The sequence below is a fragment of the Scomber japonicus genome, chromosome 19 (genome assembly GCF_027409825.1).
Source record: "Scomber japonicus isolate fScoJap1 chromosome 19, fScoJap1.pri, whole genome shotgun sequence".
NCBI lineage: Eukaryota > Metazoa > Chordata > Actinopteri > Scombriformes > Scombridae > Scomber > Scomber japonicus.
Window position 1 is genome coordinate 2,660,667 of NC_070596.1, and position 23,013 is coordinate 2,683,679.

Here is a 23,013-nt window from a genome sequence, read left to right on the forward strand (position 1 = left end):
CAGGCGAAATATTCAACACACCCTGAAATGAATGATATAAACATGAGTGTGTTCTTTATCACAACATCACAAGGAAGAAGAAACATGACCTATGGATCTGATAAAATAACAAGTCCTCATCCTGAGACGATGGCCCTTTAAAAAATATCATCCTATCATATTTTCTGTATTTGAACCAGTGGGTAATGTATTATCAGGGTATTTACTCACTTGGGAAACATTGATACTGCACTTTTTAGCCAGCTCCTCTTTGGCCTCCTCGCTGGGGTATGGGTTGCTCAGGTGTGAATAAAAATATTCATTCAGGATTTCTGTGGCTTGCTTGCTGAAGTTCCGTCTTTTCCGCCTAAAAGAAGAAAAAGGCAGAGATTCTGTATTACACATATAGAATAAATAGTTTATACCTCAACCAAGGTTCCACACTCAATACTGACACATACAATGCATGTGTCGGATATAGGATTGATTTTTTTATTTTTTATTTTTTTAAGCAACCATTTATAATAATATAGCAAGCAATAGAGAACACATTAGTCCACTTTTAGCATCACTACATTGGCTTTTAAGATTGTATAATCAGTAAAAGGGAGAGCCTGGTTGAAAGTAACACAAGTCTGATATGTCTAACTGTATCAGCATGCAAACAATTGTGTACATGTCATACATACACAGATCAGTCATGATCATTTATTTAGTACGTTAACACATCCTGAATTTCTCCATGTCAGTGTTTTCAGTATAGAAGTAAGGCAAAGTAAGGCAGCTTTATTTATATATCGTATTTCATACACAGGAGTAACTCTATGTGCTTTACATATAAACAAAATATCAACAGATGATTAAACTGTAAAAATTGGAAATATTAAAACATGCAATGAAAAAAAGAAAATCCAAATTTCAGTAAAAATCAGATTTAACACTTATGAGTCATTGTCAGAACGAGCTGCTTCTTCTGTCCCTCAGACAGGAAGTGGTTGACCTAAAATAATAATAAATCACTCGATATGATTTGAAGTAGGAATTTAAAGAAATGCAATGTGTTAATGGGCCAATTGACACAGGTCTGATAAAAACATCCAAATGAACATCACTGATTGTTATCATCTATAGCTAAAACCCAGACCAGCAGGCTGAGGAACAGAGCTTTAGCCTCTATCACCATCAGCTGGTATCATTTTTTTTATCGAGTAATGCGACAATCCAAAAAATGGTGCAGTCTATGTGCTGGTTTTAGCTCATTTATTTTAGTGCATTGCTGTCTGCTGCAGTGCTTTTTTTAATACTCACAATAAATAATGATTTTAATTTCAATATCATTTTTTAAAATTTACTGTTATCATCAGGAGCTTTTTGTCAAACATACAACTATGACATTCAATTCAAAGTGAATATGAGATAATGTGTGAAACATAAACGGGCTGCATTTATAGAGTGCCTTTCAGTTTTCTGACCACTCAAAGTGCTTTCACCCATTAGTACACATTCACTCACTTACTCTCTCTCTCTCTCTCTCTCTCTCTCTCACACACACACACACACACACACACACACACACACACACACACACTCACACACAGATCACACAGCCTTCAGAGCAAGTATCTTGCCTCAGGCCACTTCAACATGCAGACAGGAGGAGGCGGGATTTAACTGCCAATCCTCCAATTAGTTTGATGACCTGCTCTACCTCCTGAGCCACACTCCCAGATAGCAAAATTCTTTTGGCCCATATCTGGCCCACACCTGACATGTTCATCCGGCCCACATACAGCATGGAATGATGGCACTTGGGCGGTCCGCTCATGTTTGCCAAAAGTGGGCCATAACCAAGCCATCACAATGCCAGATGTCAACCAAAAACACACCAAATAAACCAGCTCGGCCAAGACTGGCCCAAATATGTTTCAACAAAGGTGGGCCAAGTATGTTTCCTTATATGTGGGCATCTTTAGGCTCACATCCGGATTAGTCATTGCCATACTTGCCATATTTCGGCCAAAGATGGGCCATATTCGTTTTGTGATATTTGGCCCAAATGAATGGGCCAGTTTAGGTTCACGTCTGTTTTGTCCGGGCCAGAAGAATGCCTACAGTGCCGGATCATTGCCTCAAGTGGCCCACATTCGCATGCTATCTGGGCTGTAAATGATCAGCATGCTAAATGTGTTCTATAACTTATATGCTGATACCCTGCTTCTTACTAACTTTATAAATTAGAAAAACATGAAGTGATCCTATCATTTGCAGTTGGGCAAGGACCTGATGGTGGTGCTAGTGGTCATTAAATCATTAAAATCACTATGCTCTAAATACATGGACTATAAAATACATATCTTATCAATAGTGGCTGAAAATGATTTCTACATTGAGTGCAATGCCATTTCTACAGCTATACATGTACATCTTGTGCTTTCCACTCACCTAGCATCCAGGAACCTGGAGCGCAGGATCATGACGGCCTCACAGGTGCTCTGCTTCAGCTGCATTTGGATGGAGCTGAACTTGCTGTGAATGATGTTCACCATGCGCTCGATCTCTTTGGGTGAGATGGGTCGCGTCCGTGACTGCTCCCTCAGCAGGTTCATTACATGGGTGGTGAACTCATTGCAGGCCTAATGAAAATGTCACATGGACATGACAAGTCTATAAGAGGAGGTGTGTAAGACAGTTTAACCATGCTAAGCAAGCAGGCTCAAGTAATGTATACTCAACCTTATCAAAAGGCTTTAGTTTTATACAGTATTTTGGAGGGTACAGGCTTACACTCATATCTACTGTAAATGAAAAGTTTATTAAGAATATTTATTTAATTTGTATTATATTATTATTGTTGCTTTCTGCTCTTGTTACATTTCTGATTGTATGTATTTTTGGCATATATATGTATATAGTGTTTATTTATGGATTTATTTATTTTATTTAAAGGTTTAATGATCAGGGACAATGGACATTAATAAAACATTTTAACAAATGTAAACATGCCGGAATTAGCCAAAAGGCTATTTTACATCTGCCGTTCCTGGGTACGCATATACCCATGTGTGTATATGAGTAGTCAGCCTAAAAAAATACAAAACAAAATGTCCTTATGTTTCCCTAAGTTCTAATAACTTATGCAGTCACAGTTTGTGCAGAATTGTGTTTGTTGTGTTGTGGCGATGTTGGAGGTGGTAATTGTGCACTTTAAATAGTGTGTTTCCTGTTCTAAGTGCAATAGTGTAATAACTGGATGCCATTGTTCTGATGAAGGATTTGTGAAATTGGGAAATATTATTCTCATTCTTTTTTCATTTCTATTATATTATTCTTTTTTTCCACAGAGCTTGCACATTCCTTCATATTTAACATATATTTTTAGATGTCCTTGTGGACATATAGTATATATATTTGTTAGGGAATTTTGGTTTTGTCTATAGACCAGTAGACTAAATTCTGTATATTTTAGATGTGTTGGATCTGCCCATATTTGGGCATGGCATTATGTGTGTGGTTTAAAGTCTTTCCCCCGGAGGAGAGTAACTTCAGAATTGAAAGGAGCATCAGAACATAACATGTACTGATCATTCATTTATTTCTCTAAATAAAATATTTACTTCTTTGTATACTATAAATAAACCTTCAACGCAAGACACCCTGGACTCCTGTCCACTCTCTATTGATGTATGGGCTGCATAATTAAAATCTCTATCAGTATTAAATACAATTCCTGGGCGAGGGGTGCGCTCGAGGGGGAGCCTTGCCCAGGGCGTCATTCAAGCTACAAGCACCTCTGCCTGTAATAACTCTGCTTAGTATCATGACAACATATTGTGAATGTGTAAGCACCTGTAGTGACTCACCTGTTCATATTTCTCGAGCTCTGTGTGATATATCTGTCTGATCTGTGTCAGCTTGGCTCTGTAGTCAGAGTGTTCGATGGAGTTATCAGTTACACCGCCCGCTGCAGCTGCTGCGGCTGCAGCCACTGCTGCTCCTCCCCCCTTCTCTGGTCCAGCCACCCCCTCTGCCAGCAGCATGTTATCCAGCCTCATCAGCTGGGCATCTGGAGACTCGATTTCCTGGGCTCCACGGATACTCAGACCTGACAGACAAACACAATGTTTACCTGAATCAATATAAACTCCAGACAGTAGTAACATTCTTTGGCTTTTATCACAGAATTCATCAGACTCAATCAGTTACATTTGCACAGACAAGGAGTTTGCTTTGGTGTTGTGGTGCAGCAATCACAAAATAGAAGAATCTACATTTCAAGTACCATTCAAACCTGTATAGCAACTGGCCAAGGACTTAAAGCCAGTGGTGGAGGTGGATACAGAGGGGGTGGGGGGGGTGGGGGGGGTGGGAGGGGGTTAAGAGAGAGAAGATAGGACCAGCTCTTTCATCTAGTCTTTGAACTCAAGGGGGGGGGGGGGGCAGGGACAGGGTAACAGGGACAGGGACAGGAAAGTGAGCCACCAGTAAGACTGAGGTAGGGAGAGAGAGAGAGAGAGAGAGAGAGAGAGAGAGAGAGAGAGAGAGAGAGATTTTGACGCCCTGTTTCTATTGACATCTTGTTGCTGGCGTTGAATTTCAAAAATACTTCTCCAGTATATATGAAGGGCTCTTGTATCGATTATTAGAGAATGGCATAGGAGGTAAGACCTAAATCATCTATTTGAATAACAGATGTGCAATTAAAATTAGAAACAAAGGAACCAATTATTTCAAACAGTGCTGCAATGTGAACCCAACGCTTTAATACAGTACCAGTCAAAAGTTTGACTTTCTCATTGATGTGAATGGGAAAGTGGGTCCAAACTTTTGACTGGTACTGTGTATATGTGTATACTGTATATATATGTATATATATATATATATGTATATGTATAAATATATTAACACAACAAATCCATAGTCCATGGTGTGACTCATGTCCCCCAAACAACTTTTATTTTATTCTGATTGGATAACACTGCTGTTGGGTGGAAACCTTTTTTTGGACATACTAAGTTTCCAACAGTGACCATAATTATCAACATCAATCATGATTATCAACATGAAAAAGACCAAAATACTGACTTTTGGGAAATTATCCAAAACATATTTAGGTTTCAATGGCATTCAACTGGATGCTTTGAACTGACAGAAAAGGAGCTTTTTATGACATCAAAAGAAAAAATCCCATTGACATTCCATTGCATTGGCATCAGGACCTTACTCAAAATTCTTACAGACACACAGCTAATAATGCCTGCAGGCCCAACCTGACCCAACCAAATCATCTACATACAAAAAGTAAATGATGTCAAATATTGGAATGAAATCACCAAATGAGGAAGAGGAGTACATGGTGCCAGAATACCTGACCACCATGACTGACAGTAAAATAAGCAAAATGTTGAAAATGTACAGACTGAGTGGACACTTTTATGACACTGTCATAAAAGAGAGATGGAGACAGAATCTCAGATGATGCTTATTTGAATTTGAGTTTGACTAGACTCCATCACTACTGTACATACACACACACACAGTCCATGTGGGCCCCACATGTAAAGCCCACATGGGCTGACTGTATGAGCCCCATAAGGGATTTAAGTGGACTAAGCAGTCATGGGCATAAACAGGGCACATTGTATGGGCTCCATATTGTGTCAGAAACATGGGCCCCACATGTGAAGCCCATGTGGGCTGGTTAAATGGGCCCCATTTAATGTCCATTTTGATCCCACTTAAACTCCATATGGGCAAAAATATGGGGCCTACATGGGTCTCACCCAGTTGGGCCCCTCCTGAAACCCAGTCAGAACCCACTTGAAGCCCATATGGGCAAACACAGATAGGGTCACCATGCAAACTGTGGACAATATTTGCAACCCAAATTTAACCCTCATGGGGCCCACATGGACATGCTGGCTGAGCGACAACACACTCATAAAGTAAAGAAGCTGTGTTTACATGTTGGAGACACATCAAAAACAAGTAGTTATAAGCAGAGGTTCATTAGTCATGTCTTTTCAGAGAGAGAACATCTTTGTGGACGCTGACTCAGAATAAACTCTATTAACTTTACAACTGGCTGCTGAATCACACAGAGAGAAAGAGAAAGAGAAATATATCAGTGACACCAGTGTGTCATTACTGTGGGCTATACTCTGCTGCCTCTACACCCTGAAACCAAACAACATTCACACCTGATCCCACATCCTGTTCACCACCTCCTCCACTTTGCACATTAGCAGCCAGCTGGCCATGTAGGAGCAAATCCTACATTTTGTGTATCAGAAAAGAGAACGTGGAAAACACCAGTAGAGGCGAAAGGTTAGGAGATTGCTCAACATTGCTCAACAGGCCATTATGTTTATTCCATCAACTCCTTGTAAGGAGTTGTTTTTCACCATATCTAATATTCCAGGGAAATCTGGCCACCAACACTTAAGAATAGAATTCCAGGAAACTGAGAATTAGCCTGAACATGCCAGGTCAACTTGACCTGGTGCACGAACACAATGACGCATGACACCATACGCAATCAATGGTATAAAGGGTCTGTAAGGGCGCGCCTCGGGGCTGTTTTGCTGTTTTACCGTTCGTGTCTATCTTGTTGTTTGTATCGAGTATCTGCAATAAAGATCCCAGTTGGCTGTTCGACGACTTCTGTTCTCCGTCTCATATTTTAGATTACTGAGTTTAGGTAATCGATCAAAGTTACAACATATTGGCGTCACTCCAGTAGTCTCTGAAGGGAAACAACGTTTCGAGGTGTCTCCGGGGAGCGCGTCCCTGCGCGGGGTGAAGGGCCCTTTAACAGGTAAGGCAATTTTTGTTTCATAAAATTCCTTACACCAATTCTGAATTGACCTAAACAAACCCCCCTAAGGGAACAAAAAAAAAGGGAACAAATTCACTCTACGCAGCCGAGCTCTTGGGAGACATTTCCGTTCTCTCACAGACTGAAAAAGAATTTGGCGGGGGAAAGAGAGCAGGAGCCGAAAACACCAACTTCTGTGCACAGAACAGCTGCCAAATACATGCTTACTTAGGAGAGTAAATGCAATTGGTTATGATTGGATTACGTTGTGTCTAAAACAAAACAGCCAGAAATTGACAGGCAGCTGGGGTAAAGTGAGCCTTTGAGAAAGGCAGTTTTTGAGACGGGTCAAGAGGACCGCGTTATAGAGCCTAAGAAAGGCAGTTTTTGAGACGGGTCAAGAGGACCGCGTTATAGAGCCTAAGAAAGGCAGTTTTTGAGACGGGTCAAAAGGACCGCGTTATAGAGCCTAAGAAAGGCAGATTTTTAGACGGGTCAAGAGGACCGCGTACTTGTGAAACGCCTGGGGTAAGGCAACGTGCGGTGAGAAGGAACACCGCAAATTTTGGTTCCGAAGGGAAAGCAGTGAATCGGTCGATAGACCGAACGGTGGTTTTTGGTAGCCTTGGAATAGGCAGTCATGCGGTTTTAGACCGTCGGTTTTGAAGGGAAAAAGGTTGCTGAGTCTGGAAGAGACCAGCAAGGTTTATATGTATTAAGAGCTGATAGTGATCAGCTGAAGCAGTCTAGAGTGACGTGCTGTTTGTGTTAAGAGCTGATAGTGATCAGCAAAAGCAGTCCAAAGAGGGACGTGCGTGTCCGTGTTTGTGTTTATGTGTAAAAGCTGACAGTGATCAGCAAAAGCAGTCCGAAAAATGACGAGCGTGTCTATGTCTGTTTTTTGTGTTCATGTGTGTGGTACCGAGTCTTGTTCAAGCCAAAGTGAGATGAAGTGAAATATGAAAAATTGATAAAGCAAAATTTAAGTGCACGTTGAGCTCAAACAATAAAAGTATAACCCAGCTGAAATTTGATCAGAGATAAATATACAGAGGAAATAGTATAACCAAATTGACCAAAAGGCTGCAGCCGAACAACAATTACTACATGCGCATAAATATAAACTAATGAATATAGATATATACCAAGCTACACAAATACAAGAGGTTTAAGTGAATGTGTACAACTTGTGTGTGTATAATCTGTGATTGGAAAACAAAATCTCTATGAATGTGATCTGCAGATGTTGTAAGACTCTTGGCTCATAACCAAGAGCGCCGACCGCTGTGTGTGTATCTTGGGGCGTAAAGCCAGAGGAAAGTTAACCCTTAGTTAGGAGCATTATAATATGAGCTACGTAGCTGGACTGGTTAGAAAAGCGTAATAGCCGTGTGAAGAGTGGGGAGGATAAGATTCATGTTAAGAGTAAAGGCAAGAGTCAGAAGAAGTGTTTCTGTTGAGTACAAAAAGAGCTAAGTCAGTGGGTAAAGAAGTTGACTGTCCAACAGCTGGCAAGCAACTGACAAAGTTCAGGAAGTGAGACCAGACAGTGTAGGGGGAGGAGCCTGAGACACAGACAGGAGCCACTCTAAAAATAACTAGCTGCAGGCTACAAAGCCCCTCCCAGCCCCTCCTTGCGAGCGCACTCAAAGTAGAGAAGCAAACTTTCCATTTTTTCAAAACTCTAAAACTCAAAGAGAATCTGAGTGATAAAATAAAGCAACAGATTAAATCTGAGATAAATAATTACACGCAAGTTAGTAGGTGACAATCTGAAACAATGCTTCCAACACCAATCGCGATTGTAAGTAACAAAAATCCCGACATGATAAAGGAAATTCAAAAAATTTCAAAGAAATTTGAAAAACGCACCAAAGACCTACAGTGCCCCTGGCCACAGAATGGGACCTTTGACCTTTGTACGTGTGAACTCTTACAGAATAGGACTCAGGACCACAAAGCCAAAGACAAATCAAACAAACGCCAGAAAAAACGAGCATTGGAACTAAAAGTTTTACAGCTGTTCAAAGATGAGGGTGAAACCTACAGAGCCAATTTGAAACAAGGGCTGTTAAAACTAAAACAAATCAAGGAAGCACAGGAGGGCCAGTTAGGCAAACAACTTAACTTAGGCGAGGAAGCTGGACTATATCCAAGCTTAGATGGGTGGATTAAATTTGGCGCAACCATCTCAGATCCAGTCATGGAGATAATGCCGCCTTTCATGCCATACGGGCAGGGAGAGGATGCACCTCACAAACGGAGTGGAAGCAAAAACCCCACTCCGAAAACACAAAAGAGCAGCTCTAGTGAGTTAGATGAATCAACCGTGCAAAACACATCACAGAGCAGGCTAAGAGAAGAGAATAGGGATAAATCCACAAGTTCAAGGGAAGGCAACAGCAGTGCCAGTCCAAAATCTAAAGAACCAGATGCGAGTGAGCCACAAACCAGTGCGAGCGCAGCAGAGAGAAAAGCATGCAGAGAAATTGAAATCTTGCTGGATAAAACACCAGTGAAAGTTCTGATCCCAAAACATAGCAGCACAGATAAGAAATCACGACGCAGCGCTCCAACAATTTTGGACTGTTACAAAGGGAGGAAAGAAGCTACAGAAGGTCAATCGTTTTGGATTAATATGCCAAACAGAGCTGATTCAAGTCGCAATAGGATTATGGAGCTTGAGGATGAGTTGGAAAAGCTAGAGGAACAGCTAGAATGTGAGAGTGATGAGGAACAGGAAGTAGATACAGAACCATTAAAAAAGACGCTCAGAGACAGGAAGCTACTGAAAAAACCAGACAGATACAACAATGAGAACTACATGGCTCCAATCTTAATGAAAGGGAATGAGGGAAATTACATACCGTGGCAAACTCTCGATCTGACGGGCCTGACCTCCAACCTCCCAGATATTCATGAGGGGGCGTCTAAATGGATACGGGCGTTCGAGCAGGCCACTACGGGCAAACTCATAGCCATCGGCGACATGAAAGCCGTATTTGCCCAGACCATGGGCGTGTCAACTATGGAAAATATGTTGAAACAAAATGACTGTGGGTGGATGGTAAACAATAGGGCGGATGGAACTGAGCTTGATCACTATAAGGGTGCGCTGTGGAAGGCTCTGAGAAGAGAGTATCCATCGCGCGTCGACCCCAAAGCACTAAGGGGGGAACCTCTTAAAGACACTGACAATCCTGCAACGTACCTAAACAACCACCTGGCAAGGTGGAGAAAAGAAACTGAGGCGAACATTGAACAGAGCCCAGTGCTGACAACGCTGTTTAGAGACTCTGTCATTGATGCACTCCCCACACCAGTCCAAAGCAGACTGAGGGATGTGGTAGCATTAACAACCATGCCACACAGACAATTTCGTGATAATGTAACCCACGCAGTGGAAAGGTACAGGAAGGATGAACAGAGAACAAGAGAGCAGGATAAAGACATCCAGAGGAAGCTGGCACAGCTCCAGCTTTATGAATTGCAAACCAAGAACAAGCAAAATATCCAAGCGCCTATCGCAGAGCAGTAAACGGCCCACAGGCAAGCCCCGGACGGGTAGATGGGAGGGGGAGATTCAGAGCCACTCAGAGAGGGGGACGGGTCCAGCCAATGTTTGGGCAGGCCCGACCCATGGTTACCAGGGGAGCCCAGATAATCTTAAAAGGGAGGGTCAGTTGCCAATGGCCACCATAGCAGCTGACAGAGAACCAATGCTGCAGGTTCAAATAGAGAACAGGCTAACTCCAATGTTAGTAGATACTGGAACCGTGGATGAAGCTACTAAAAGCCTCTAAATAAAAATAAATAAATAAAACTAAACAAAAAGTGTGTTACTGGAACTTACGGACACACCAATAGACATTATATGGATACAGAAAGAAGCAAGTGAAACTGAGCATAATCTATGGCTCGGAAGAGGAGCCGCTTAAGATGAGAACGGTCTTTGGAGGTCCCATGAGGGACTTATTGTTGCGCCAGTGACTTTGCTAACCATTCTGATTTCAGAAGCCCACAGCATAGTGCATTGTGGAAGAGGTGAAGTGTTAAAAAGATAGGGAAACAAGGTTATTGGTCCCCATTTATGCAAGCAATGGTTGAAGAAGTACTGAACCAATGTGAAATTTGTGCCGAAAACAATGTTCGTAAGGGGGTGAAAACACCTATTGGACATATCCCCGTCCCAGAAGGTCCATTTAAACACATCGTCATGGACTACGTAGACATGATAAAACCAGTGCATGGGAAAAGATACATGCTGGTGATAATCGATCGGTTTAGCCGATGGGTTGAAGCAACACCTTCCAAAACTCTAGGAGCAGACACCGTAATTAAATTCCTAACCAGAGAGGTGATACCGCGATTTGGCATTCCATCAGAAATTAGTTCAGACAACGGTTCTGCATTTGCTCAAAAAGTAGTGAAAGGAGTCTTGCAGTATCTGGGAATCAAACAAAGACTCGGAAGTGTGTATTACCCAGCCAGCCAGGGTATCGTTGAAAGAATCAACGGCACCCTGAAAGCAAAAATCAGTAAGATCTGTGCTAGCATTAAGCTTAACTGGGTGGATGCATTGCCACTCGCACTAATGAGCTACCGCATGCAAACTCACAGAAGCACGCATCTAACACCGCATGAAATGCTAACAGGGCGGGCCATGCCCTGTCCACACCTGAGAGATGCTTTCAAGGGACCAAACCTTGAACAGCTGCAAATTGAAATGTCTGACTTTATGAACCAATTAACTGCCATCCATAGATCTATATACTTGCAGGAAAAAGCAAAGGAGCCGGAGGACCAGGTGGTCGAGAGACAGGTGATTCCAGGTGACCAGGTGTATATAAAGGTCTTCCGAAGGAAGTGGCACGAGCCAAGAAGGGAAGGGCCATACACTGTGGTGAGAGCAACTCCGACAGCGGTCCAGGTCGAAGGAAGCACGACGTGGTATCATCTGAACCACTGCACCAAGGTCCAGCAAGAGACAAAGGGCAGTATAAAACTGAAAAACAATGACGAAAATGATGTGGTTAATTGCGAGAGTAATGTGCAGCCTAGTGTTGCAATCACCAGGCAACCTGGGGACAAAGGAAACTGCACCAAGGAGCCAAAGCCCGACTCTGGAGGCATGGCTGAACAAACGTCCACCGGAGTTACAGCTGGTCCAGGAGACTACGCATGACCATGCCCAAGATAAGTATGATGCAACCACAAAATTCCCAATCCACACTGTGTTGAAACCCATGCCAGCATTTTCAGACGCATATGCTGTACATATATTTAAAATAACACCGCAGCTGACGGAACATTTTCTGTTGCTATGAAAAAGCTTGAAATGCTAAAATCTGAAGTGACTGACAATGCTGGTAAGGGTGGAAGCATTAAGTGGGATGGGCTAGACAACCTATTTGGAAAATGGGGAGCCGTTTTGGCTAAAATAGGGATGAGTGCCCTGATAGTACTGATTCTGGTTTTCTTATTGACATGTTGCATCGTGCCTATCCTGAAGAGATGGTGTATGAGAGCTATGGACGAGAAGCTGAACCTCGCAGCGGACATGCATGGAGCAAAAATGCTAAGTATGTTGCCTCCTGAACAACTTGTGCGCAGAATCCTTCTGACGCAAAGGGGGGAGGGAATACCGGACTTATTCCCAACTCCTGACTATATGAAGGACGCTTCGGATGAGGAGGATGAACCGTGAGGTAAAATTAGGAAAATGGACAATGGCTGACGTACTCTTTGGACGGAAAAGAGATACACTATAACCACATACCACACATATAACAAGAGACTATGATTAGTATACAATATCATTGTCATTATGTCATGTAATCAACTGTGTGTGATTTATGTTCTGTGTCCCATATTCATTTTTACATTTTTGAGTTGTATTTGGTATATTGAATGTGTGCCTTGGGCTGCACTATAACAAAAGAGCCCGGCAACCCCACTAAAGCTAAAAGGATTCATGTTACAGTTCAGTTGAAGTTATGTTGCTAATTCATTAATAGCATATTTGAACATCTGTCAAAGTATAGGCTGCCCTTGGGACGGGAGCGATGGGGGAATTTTCCTGATTCGACAGCCGATCAGGTTTTTCGCCTTCATCATGTGGGACAGATGTTGAAATGTGTTCCAGTATTTCATGTGTGCCATATAATCATGCTAAGCCATATATTATTATACTTCATATATGTGTTTTTATGTGTACCATGTTCATGTTAGGAAAATCACAACATATATCCAGGAGAGTGAGGAACACTGGCTGTACTCACTTTGTAACCTACATACCAAATTCACGTCATATATCTACATTAGTGAGGAACACAGGTTGTACTCACATCACCATATATCCGTAATATCCACACATATATAAACACATTTATCATATATAACCTCAGGCGAACATTTATGATAAAATCATAAAGAGGAGGAATTATGTAGGAGCAAATCCTACATTTTGTGTATCAGAAAAGAGAACGTGGAAAACACCAGTAGAGGCGAAAGGTTAGGAGATTGCTCAACATTGCTCAACAGGCCATTATGTTTATTCCATCAACTCCTTGTAAGGAGTTGTTTTTCACCATATCTAATATTCCAGGGAAATCTGGCCACCAACACTTAAGAATAGAATTCCAGGAAACTGAGAATTAGCCTGAACATGCCAGGTCAACTTGACCTGGTGCACGAACACAATGACGCATGACACCATACGCAATCAATGGTATAAAGGGTCTGTAAGGGCGCGCCTCGGGGCTGTTTTGCTGTTTTACCGTTCGTGTCTATCTTGTTGTTTGTATCGAGTATCTGCAATAAAGATCCCAGTTGGCTGTTCGACGACTTCTGTTCTCCGTCTCATATTTTAGATTACTGAGTTTAGGTAATCGATCAAAGTTACAACAGCCATTCTCACAAATGACATCACTGCACCGTACTATACTTTGGTATACATAAATACACTCATTTGAATTTCTATTTTTATGTGCTGGAGACACTAATGTGTTGGACAGAACAAGGATACATTGAAGTTTATCTATGTGTAGAATTTTATTGTTGGTGGGGCAGAAAATGTGTTTGTCTGGAGAGTGGTGTTGCAGTAAAGGTCATCTGAAATGTTTATCCCATTCACTCATAATGTGCTCAGCAAATTTCATTATAAGCCATCAGTATGACATAATGTGTCTTTTGTGTAAAGTTGACCTTTTTGCCAAAATGTTATAGTGATGTCATTTTGCCACAACAGTGTCTGTGTGTGTGTGTGTTTAGCCCCATAAACCCTGTTTAGACTTCTAACAGGTTTTAAGCCTTTTAACCCTTACATACTGGTTAGATCAAATTTGACATTTAACAGCTATAAAAACACACTAAATGTCTTCTACTCTGAAATTTGATGACTTTTCCTAAAGTGGTCCAAAATGCATAAAAATGAAAATATTTTAAATATTATACTTTTGTATAGATGCTACAGATGTTTGTCCATTGAGGCTGTTCTGGGTCAAATGATCTCTGTATCTATTGCCATGTGTTTTAGTGAAATGAATAGTTCATAGTTTTAATAAGGATTTCTTTTTATGATGTAGCAGTGAAGACTGATGGCTCTAATGGTTATATAATAAACCCCACACTTCCATAAAGTTATAAAATACATTTCCATCATTATTGCTATGTTATATTTTCATGTCTTAGGTCAAATAGGACATGATATTGTGTGATAGGAGCTGTTTTTGGTGTAAAAGCTAAAAAATACACTCTCTCTGCTCTCTGACACATGAATCAAGGTTTAATCACATTTATTGATCAGTCAGATCCACTATTGATGCTTTATAAACAGATCCAGATGATTCACCGTTTTCACAATTGTTGCAGAGGGACTTTATACTCTTTACTGTCCATTCACCATCAATGCATCAGATGTGGTAAACTCCAAATGGAGCTGATTGAACTGCATTGGAGTGCACTGTTGAAGGATGAATTTGCATCTGTTGGTTTATAAATTCCTCTCATCAAATGACATAAAGATGACAGCCTTTGCATCAAAGATACTTTGCATGTTTGGGACAATGTATCTATATAAGCAGGCTTTCTATAATGAACATTGTCCAAACAAGTCCAAAATATGTAATCAGTTGACACACAGACATCTGAATGACATAATTAAAGTCCCAACTGCCCAGGAGCTGGTTTCTGATGTCAACAGGCTTGTAAAAGCCAGAAGGTGCCAGGTATCGACCAGCAAGAGAAAATGTGTAAACAGCTTATTCATTTTCCACTCTGAATTTAATTTATATTATAGGCCATTGGCAGAATAACACACCCAATCTATCCCTCTTTCTCACCCCTTTCCCCCCTGAATACTATATCACACTGGATTCTAAATGTACTGACCACAGATCAGATGGACTAACTACAGTGTCTGCTACAGCTATTCTGCACCATGGATTACTGTTTTATAACTACACCTCCCATTCATTCAAATGCAAGAGTTGTATGAATACAAAAAAATGCTTTCTTTGATGGGACATTTATTCTCCTTTAAGGTTTGTCATTTTACATTGTGGGCCAACATGGTGCCAAACACTCATTGTTTGGCGCAGCTCATTTCTGGACAGATTTTTGGCATTTTAGCCGAGCTATAATCTGCATTTAAATGTTATTATTAAATGATACAGATGTTTATACACATGTGATTTATTGTAGTCAATGGAAATGGAAATCAATAAGGAGAGATATGGGTATGGAATGCTTTCTGTTTTACATTATGTGTTATTTTACTTAACACAGAATTTCTCATTGATTGGTAAGCTACCAATTGTTTTAAAATAATTAATCAGAAAGCAGCAAAAAATGCATACACGTGTCGAATCAAGTCATATTGATGTCAGCAATAGAAAACACATCTGGTCTCATTTGTATGAATGCAGCCCAGGGGATGACCAATCACCAAAATCATGAGGATACACTGGTTGGAAACCATGACTAACTGTAGACTATTTTTTACAGTCCATGAGCACCTGAGATGTTGCTAAAAAAAAACAAGCACAAAACAAACACTGTGCACACTACTACAATGAATACAGTAGGTCAAGGTTGAAGCAGAAAGTTGGTCTGCAAACTGTAATGGATATTCACACAAATGGATAGATGAATCATTTTAAAGTTCACAATACAGAAAGGTCACCATGAATCATTAAGAATCATCCAAATTATACTACATCTGACAAATGACATGAGACACAATATAAGATAATTAATAAACTGCATGTGACTCCTGAAATACATAGTAAATATGATAACTCATGTTCTGCAGCATGCAGGAAGTGTCAAAAACAACCACGGACGTATTTTCATTTAATGTGATCATGTCCATTGATTAAAACATTCTTCTGTTCAAATAGAGATCGAAAATTTTCTTGGCATATTTCTTGGACTGTCAATTCTTCCTTATGAAAGGTTATTCCATGTATTGCAAGGAATTTGTTAAAGAATGCTCCGCCCCTTAGTATGTATTTTGATTGAGTGGCCAGCAGTAACAAGTATCAGAGTAGATTAAGCATAGCATGCTCATAAGCATTTACTGATATTACGAATTAGTTGGTAGATAGATAGATAGATAGATAGATAGATAGATAGATAGATAGATAGATAGATAGATAGATAGATAGATAGATAGATAGATAGATAGATAGATAGATAGATAGATAGATAGATAGATAGATAGATAGATAGATAGATAGATGATGAAATGAGGGGGTGGAGGTATCATACTATAGATACTGTGAATGTTTCTAGAACAATCTGGCAAGAGTGGATCCAAATATCATATAGACAGACTGACAAACTGCCACCTTTAGACAAAAAGAAAAGAATCACCAACACAAAGATTCCACTGCTCACACCAGGTGATACTACCTCACAGTTCTCTCTCTGCTGCTGTCCACCTCCCTGGACCACACAGCACTGCTGAGATGCATCCAGCCAAGCTCTGATTCTCATGTCAGGTATATTAACTGTAACAAGGAGTCCTGGTGTACTGTCCCCCCCCATTCTGCTGTCACTTCCACTCCCCTTGCTAGCTGTTTGAGCCACTTCACAGGAGGGAGAATTTTCATTCTGTCATCGTGGCTTGTCCAGCTCTTCAGGCTTCTCCACTGCTAACAGCGGGAAAGTAGGTCATCGTGCAGGCTGCCATGTGTGATAATGTACACCCCATGAGCATCAGGGCCAGGTGACATACAATGGAGGAAGAAGTTGGCTGTGACATTAAAGTAATGCTTCACTCTTCATACTTCTTTGTATTGTTACAGAAGTCTAATATCTATTGAAAAAAATCATTAACAGAACATATTCTACACATTTACATGTCTATACCCAGCCAGCATGTCCATGTGGGCCCCACATGGGTTAAATGCGGGCTATGTGGGAACTGAGTGGGCATTGGCATAAACAGGGCAAATTGTATGGGCCCCACATGTGAAACCCATGTGGGATGCCTAAATGGGCCCCATTTAAGGACCATTCTGATCCCACTTGCCCCAAGGGCAAACATATGGGGCCTACTTGGGTCTCATACAGTTGGGCCCCACCTGAAACCCAGTCAGAACCCACTTTAAACCCATATGGGCAAACACAGGTGGGGCAATCGTGGAAACTGCAGACGAACCCACTTGGGACCCTCATGGAGTCCACATGGACATGCTGGCTGGGATATTTTAATGTAGGGTTCTACTGTAATATATTACCATGATTTACAGTTTAAAAAACTCTGTATTTAACGTATGAATGATGTGACTCAGGTCCTAGTCCTACACATTGGCAGCAGTTGCTCAGTGTCTTCCTGATCAGATTTATGATTAATTGAATGTTATAAATCCATTGTAATTTGGGCATTTTTCTATGTTGTATTCTGTAATTTGCCTTTCTTGTTCTATTCTGTATTGTATGTCTGTCTATCCAGGGAGAGGGACCAAGAGGCTACGTCACTAAACCATGAAAAAAAACTACAGTAATGGCATTTCACTTCTCCTCCTTCTTTACTTCAACATAACTGAAATATGACCATGGACAATGCAACTAAACAACTAGAAGCTGAGGCTACACAACAGACAGCCATTAATGGGCATGTGTAGAAAAAGACAGGTAGAAAGGTAGAAAAAAAGACAAATAAACAAAACAAAGTGTTTAGAGCAGGTTGGAGCCCTGACTTTTGACTTGCAGGGAGCATTTTTCTACATACATTAACTTCAGGTTTGGCAACTATGACCATGTTTAACATTGATATCTGACATCATAACAATATATACATAACAGAAAACGACAAAAAACATAATAGGCTTTCTTTTTGTTATTCCTAAAACCTGAATTTGACCACTTATCATCTAAAGAACAATCTCTTTTATCCATCTGTCCAGTACTTCAGTGTCACTAGTTATAGTGTGTGTTGCCAAATACAGCTGGTGAACACAGGTAGTTTAGTTTTGGCACACAGGTCTCACTGGTCCGGAGATTGTTCCAGCAGGTAGCTCCCTCTAAAACCACTAACTGTCATCTTTACATTTGTTTGTGGACAAATTAAACAAATGAGATACATGTTCAATAATTAATTAGTAGTATTTTTGAACTGTTCATATTCTGACTCATATACACTATACACCAATTCACATTCATCAATCATTAATAAATGTTAATGAATCTTTAATGAAACTGTCAGAGAGCAAACAAGGTGTATTCTATTTGTTTATGGGTGGAAAAGACATTCACAATCACTATTTTATTATCCAGTAGAACATTGTATAGCATATGAAGGATACAATAACATGTTTGAATGGTCACATGAGGAAAGGTCTGGCTAAAAGAAATGTGTATGTTGATTTTTTTCCAGCTCTCAAATGTAAAAATGGGTCAAATGTCACCCTGAACAGTATGTAAGGGTTAAGCTTACCATGTCATGACTCCAGCTGACAAGAGAATGCCTCAGTCACAAGTGGAGAAGAAGAAGTGTGTAAAGTAGCATTCACCACCATATTACTGCACACATTCAGGAACACTGTGAACTGGGACAGTACAGGTGGGCCTTAGTTCTGTTTTATGCTGTAAACAAACATGCTTGTTCTTGCTCACAGTGTTTTCTATTTACACATTTCTACTCTCCAAAGTCTCAAATCAATAAGCAACATGAAGCCAACTGTTACTGTCAGCTGTAGTCAAACTAGGAGACATAAATGAGTCCTTGACTTTCGATTTAACAGAAAACCAAAACTGAAACTGAATGTTAACATTTCTGGTGAAATGTAATAATCCACCTGATTACAACTTGAACAAACACAGACACACATTAAGCAGACCACTGCTCCAGCAACACGCAGACATATAAAGAGAGATGGGAAAAAACACAATGCCCTGAGATAGATTTATTCTGCACCACCTACACACACTCACACACACACACAGACGTGGATGGTGTGGCAGGTGGTCTACGGCTTGTCTCATTCAATAAATTGTGGCTTGTGTGCAGAAAGGGCAGCTGTTTGTCTCTGTGTCCTGACTGCCGCATTGAAATGGACAGGATCATTCCACACATGGCAGCAGCAAATGAGCAGGATACAGAGGTGTGTAAGTGCCTTTCAATAGTGCAAAACACAATCAATCTTCACTCCTTCTCTGTCCATGGAACATTTACAGAGCGGGCCACAGATACTGACTGCAGCTCTGGACTTTGAATCTGAAATTACAACTTTAAACTGTTTCTCAATTCAGTTAGCCGACCCTTATGGAATGGATTATCATTTGAATGTAGAATATGCACAGGTGTCTAGGTGTCTATTTTGGAATGCAACCCTTGAGTCAAGTTGCAACCGTTTTGCTTTATTTCTTCCAGTGATCTTGCCCAGAAAATATCACAGCAATGTCTGTATCATAAAGCAAGCTCATCTTAGTCTGGCTTCCCTGAGCCTGACATTGACTGTCTTGATAACCAGCATCACAAACCAGTTCAATCAACACTAGGTTTTTCAGCTCAGGGGCATTAATGTTTCCCCATATGGGGTCTAAGTGGGATCATTATGGACATTAAATGGGGCCCATTTAGGCAGCCCACATGGGCTTCACAAGTGGGGCCCATATTTCTGAAACAATATGGGGCCCATACAATTTGCCTTGTCTATGCCCATGCCCGCTTAGCCCACTTACATCCATTATGAGATACAGTCAGCCCATGTGGGCTTCACATTTTGGCCCATGTTAATGAAACCATGTGGGACCTGCAAAAGGTGCCCAGTTCAAGCCCATGCCCACTCAGTACCCATGTAGCCTGCATTTAACCCATGTGGGACCCACATGGACATGCGGGCTGGGCTATATCGCTCTTTTTTACGTGTGACTTTAGTGTAAACTTGGGATTTTGTCCATGGTGGGATCCTGTAGGAATAGTGACTCTCTTTTTTTCCAGTGATCTTATTGGTCAGTGGTCAGTGTGTGAAAAGATTGGGATCTGATTCTCAGGAATTAATCTGACTCCAGAGCAGATTAACTGTTCAGCATAAGTTACCATGGTGATTTATCCCTGTTAAAAGTGAGCCACCTTAGTAATACTGGAAAACCTGAGGTAAGCCCAAAAACAGCCAGGTAACATCTTTACAGGCCCCTGATCACTACACTGGGTTCAGACTGTGGATGTAAGGGTTGACAGCAGTCCTGCAGTAAATTCCTGCAGTGTGGGCTTTGATTTAGTTCAGCTTTGGATTTTACCCTTTTTAGCACCATTGCAACACTATCAATCAAACAATCAATCAATCAATCTTTATTCATATAGCGCCAACAACGAAAATAATCTCAAGGCATTTTTCACATAGAGCATCTTTCATTTGATTTAAAAAGAGACCCAACATTCCCACATGAGTAAGCACTTGGTGACAGCAGCAAGGAAAAACTCCCCTACACTAGCCAGATGTATCATACATCTGGCACAGTACCTGTGTTTACATTCTTTCATTTCTTTGTGATACAGTGATGCTTGTCAGATTTGCCTTGTCTTACTATTTAATAGGACAGTGCTGCTGTCCTGAGCTTTCCTTCAACTTGCTTCATGTTGTCTTCACCCTCAACAATCTCCAACTATTACAAACTTATAGAAGAAAAAAGAGCATCCCAAGCTGACCAGTCACATATGACACAGTAGCCCTGACTTGTAGTTGCATTTTTGATGGTTTCCCTTTTGCTTTGTAGCAAGGCAAGTGTATGTCCAGCATTCAGTGACCAGTACACTCCATCAGAACAACACCTGTCTGATATTAGGTGAGAGGAAGCTCTGTCTGACCTTTTTTTAGTAACTTTCAAAAGATTGGGAGTCTGACATTCATACTCACTTCACACCATTCCCACCATGCTTGGTCAGCTGTGTGGAGGTGAGAAAGAGGCCAGGGTGTGAATTTCTCTCTCTATTTCAGTCGCTTGTCATGTGAACAACCAAGAGCAATACCATGAATACCTTCCACTGGAGACTGTCTCGAAATGCACACTCTGACTGTAAACATTCCACCTTTGAGTCTAGCCATTTGGAACAAGTATTAACACTTCTGATTTCTTCATCTGAACTATAGCTCTGATTGATCATAAACCATCCTTTTGACTGAGAGATATCTTGTGTGTAAAGCTGAAAGCCTTGAATGCAAAGGGTAGTAGTAGAGAAAAGTGTCCAAGATGGAAAGGGTTCATCATTTTGGGGGGATGATGAATGTTTGATGCATTATATTTTGGTATTGCTTGCACATGAGCAGAAGTTGTGGTGTGGAAGTGCTGGATGAAAGGTCACATGACACCAAAACATCCACAGCAGATTGTATGGATATTGGACTCATAGTTGCCGAAGTTACCTTATGTTAAACCAGCCGATTGACTGACCATCTTAACCATCCTTAAACCTCACTGCTGTCAGGGGGAAAAAATTCTAATGTTTAAAACATGTGCAATGATTTGCCGAGCACACTGAGGGTGAAATTGGAATTTTTCCAACCCCACTATTGCCTCTATTGTAGTAGAACATGAAGTCCTGTGGAACCACTGTGTGCTAAAGCTTGCTATGTTAAACTAAGTGTATCACTGAATGAGTTACGCTTGCAATGCATACATTTCATCAGCAGAGGGAAGCTGTCATTAATAAACATCTAGCATTTACTCACTGCCAACCTTTTCAATGCATAAGCACATACACACATACTGTACACACTCCTTGATTAAGTGGCGTGCCTGCCGGACTCTGTGTCTCCCTGGAGTGTGTATATTAAAGGCAGTCACCAGGGAACTGAGGTGTATCCTGTTCCTGGTGAAACAAACCAGAATGTGTGGAAAAGCAGAAGGAGATGGGGAATACAAGAACGCAGAGGGCTGAAACATGAATAAATATAGAAAGTGGATAATTGACATGTAGCACCTTTTTTGGCACCAGCACCTATTATTGGCACAGCAAAAACTGATACACAACCCTCCACCCTCTAAATCACTGTAGCACCCATTTCCAAGTATAATTTAATCAGTTCACTGCACCACTTGATGCTGACTTCGCCCCGGAGTAATAACATGGAAGGAAAGAGAGCAGGAGAAGCGTGGAACTGTACAGTGAATGAAGGACTGTGGGAGGCATAGTGGATTTCCACACTGAGCCGATTGAAGCAGAAACAACTTACCTAAATGCATATTTCATGCCAACACACAGACATGTAAAGCTCTCCTGCTGTGCTGTGTAGGCTTTTGTTTTTCATGCCTGCTGATCTCCAGCTTTACCCTGCATGCATGAGGAAAATTAGTCATGTAATTGTTCTGTACACATACTGCGACACACTGATTATGGGTCAAAGCTAATTTTGTTTTTCTCTACATGAATTAGCAAAAAAAACAATAATTTTGTCTCTATAGTACTGAAAACATTTTGGAAAATGAGGTCTGCGAGGTGCCATGGAAATACTGGATTAGTTCTCTGCTCCAATGTGAGACTAATCAGCAATTGCTGTTAAAATGGTAACTGGTTTTATAAAATGCATGATGAAAGGAAATAATTACAGGAGAAAAAAGGATAAAAAGCTTCTTAAGTTTCCAAGTTGGCTTGTAAGTGAATGCAAACACAGAGAAGTGTACAGAGATACGGAGTTAAATTATGAACAATAAAAGTATGTCAAAGTTACTGTAAATTGATTATAAAGTCATTTGAGCCACAGTGATTTACA

General features: G+C 40.9%; 1 protein-coding gene across 3 annotated transcripts in view; it reads right to left on the minus strand.

Annotated features, from left to right (window-relative positions):
- The window catches only part of LOC128380061 (pre-B-cell leukemia transcription factor 3-like), a 76,874-nt gene that overhangs the window by 23,635 nt on the left and 30,226 nt on the right, over positions 1-23,013 (minus strand). For all 3 annotated transcript variants that reach the window (XM_053339746.1, XM_053339744.1, XM_053339745.1), the window contains exons 3-5: positions 3,840-4,081; positions 2,422-2,612; positions 211-346 (exon numbers count right to left, since the gene is read on the minus strand). In XM_053339746.1, the coding sequence (XP_053195721.1) occupies positions 211-346; positions 2,422-2,612; positions 3,840-4,081 (569 nt within the window). The remainder of the gene's footprint in view (positions 1-210; positions 347-2,421; positions 2,613-3,839; positions 4,082-23,013) is intronic.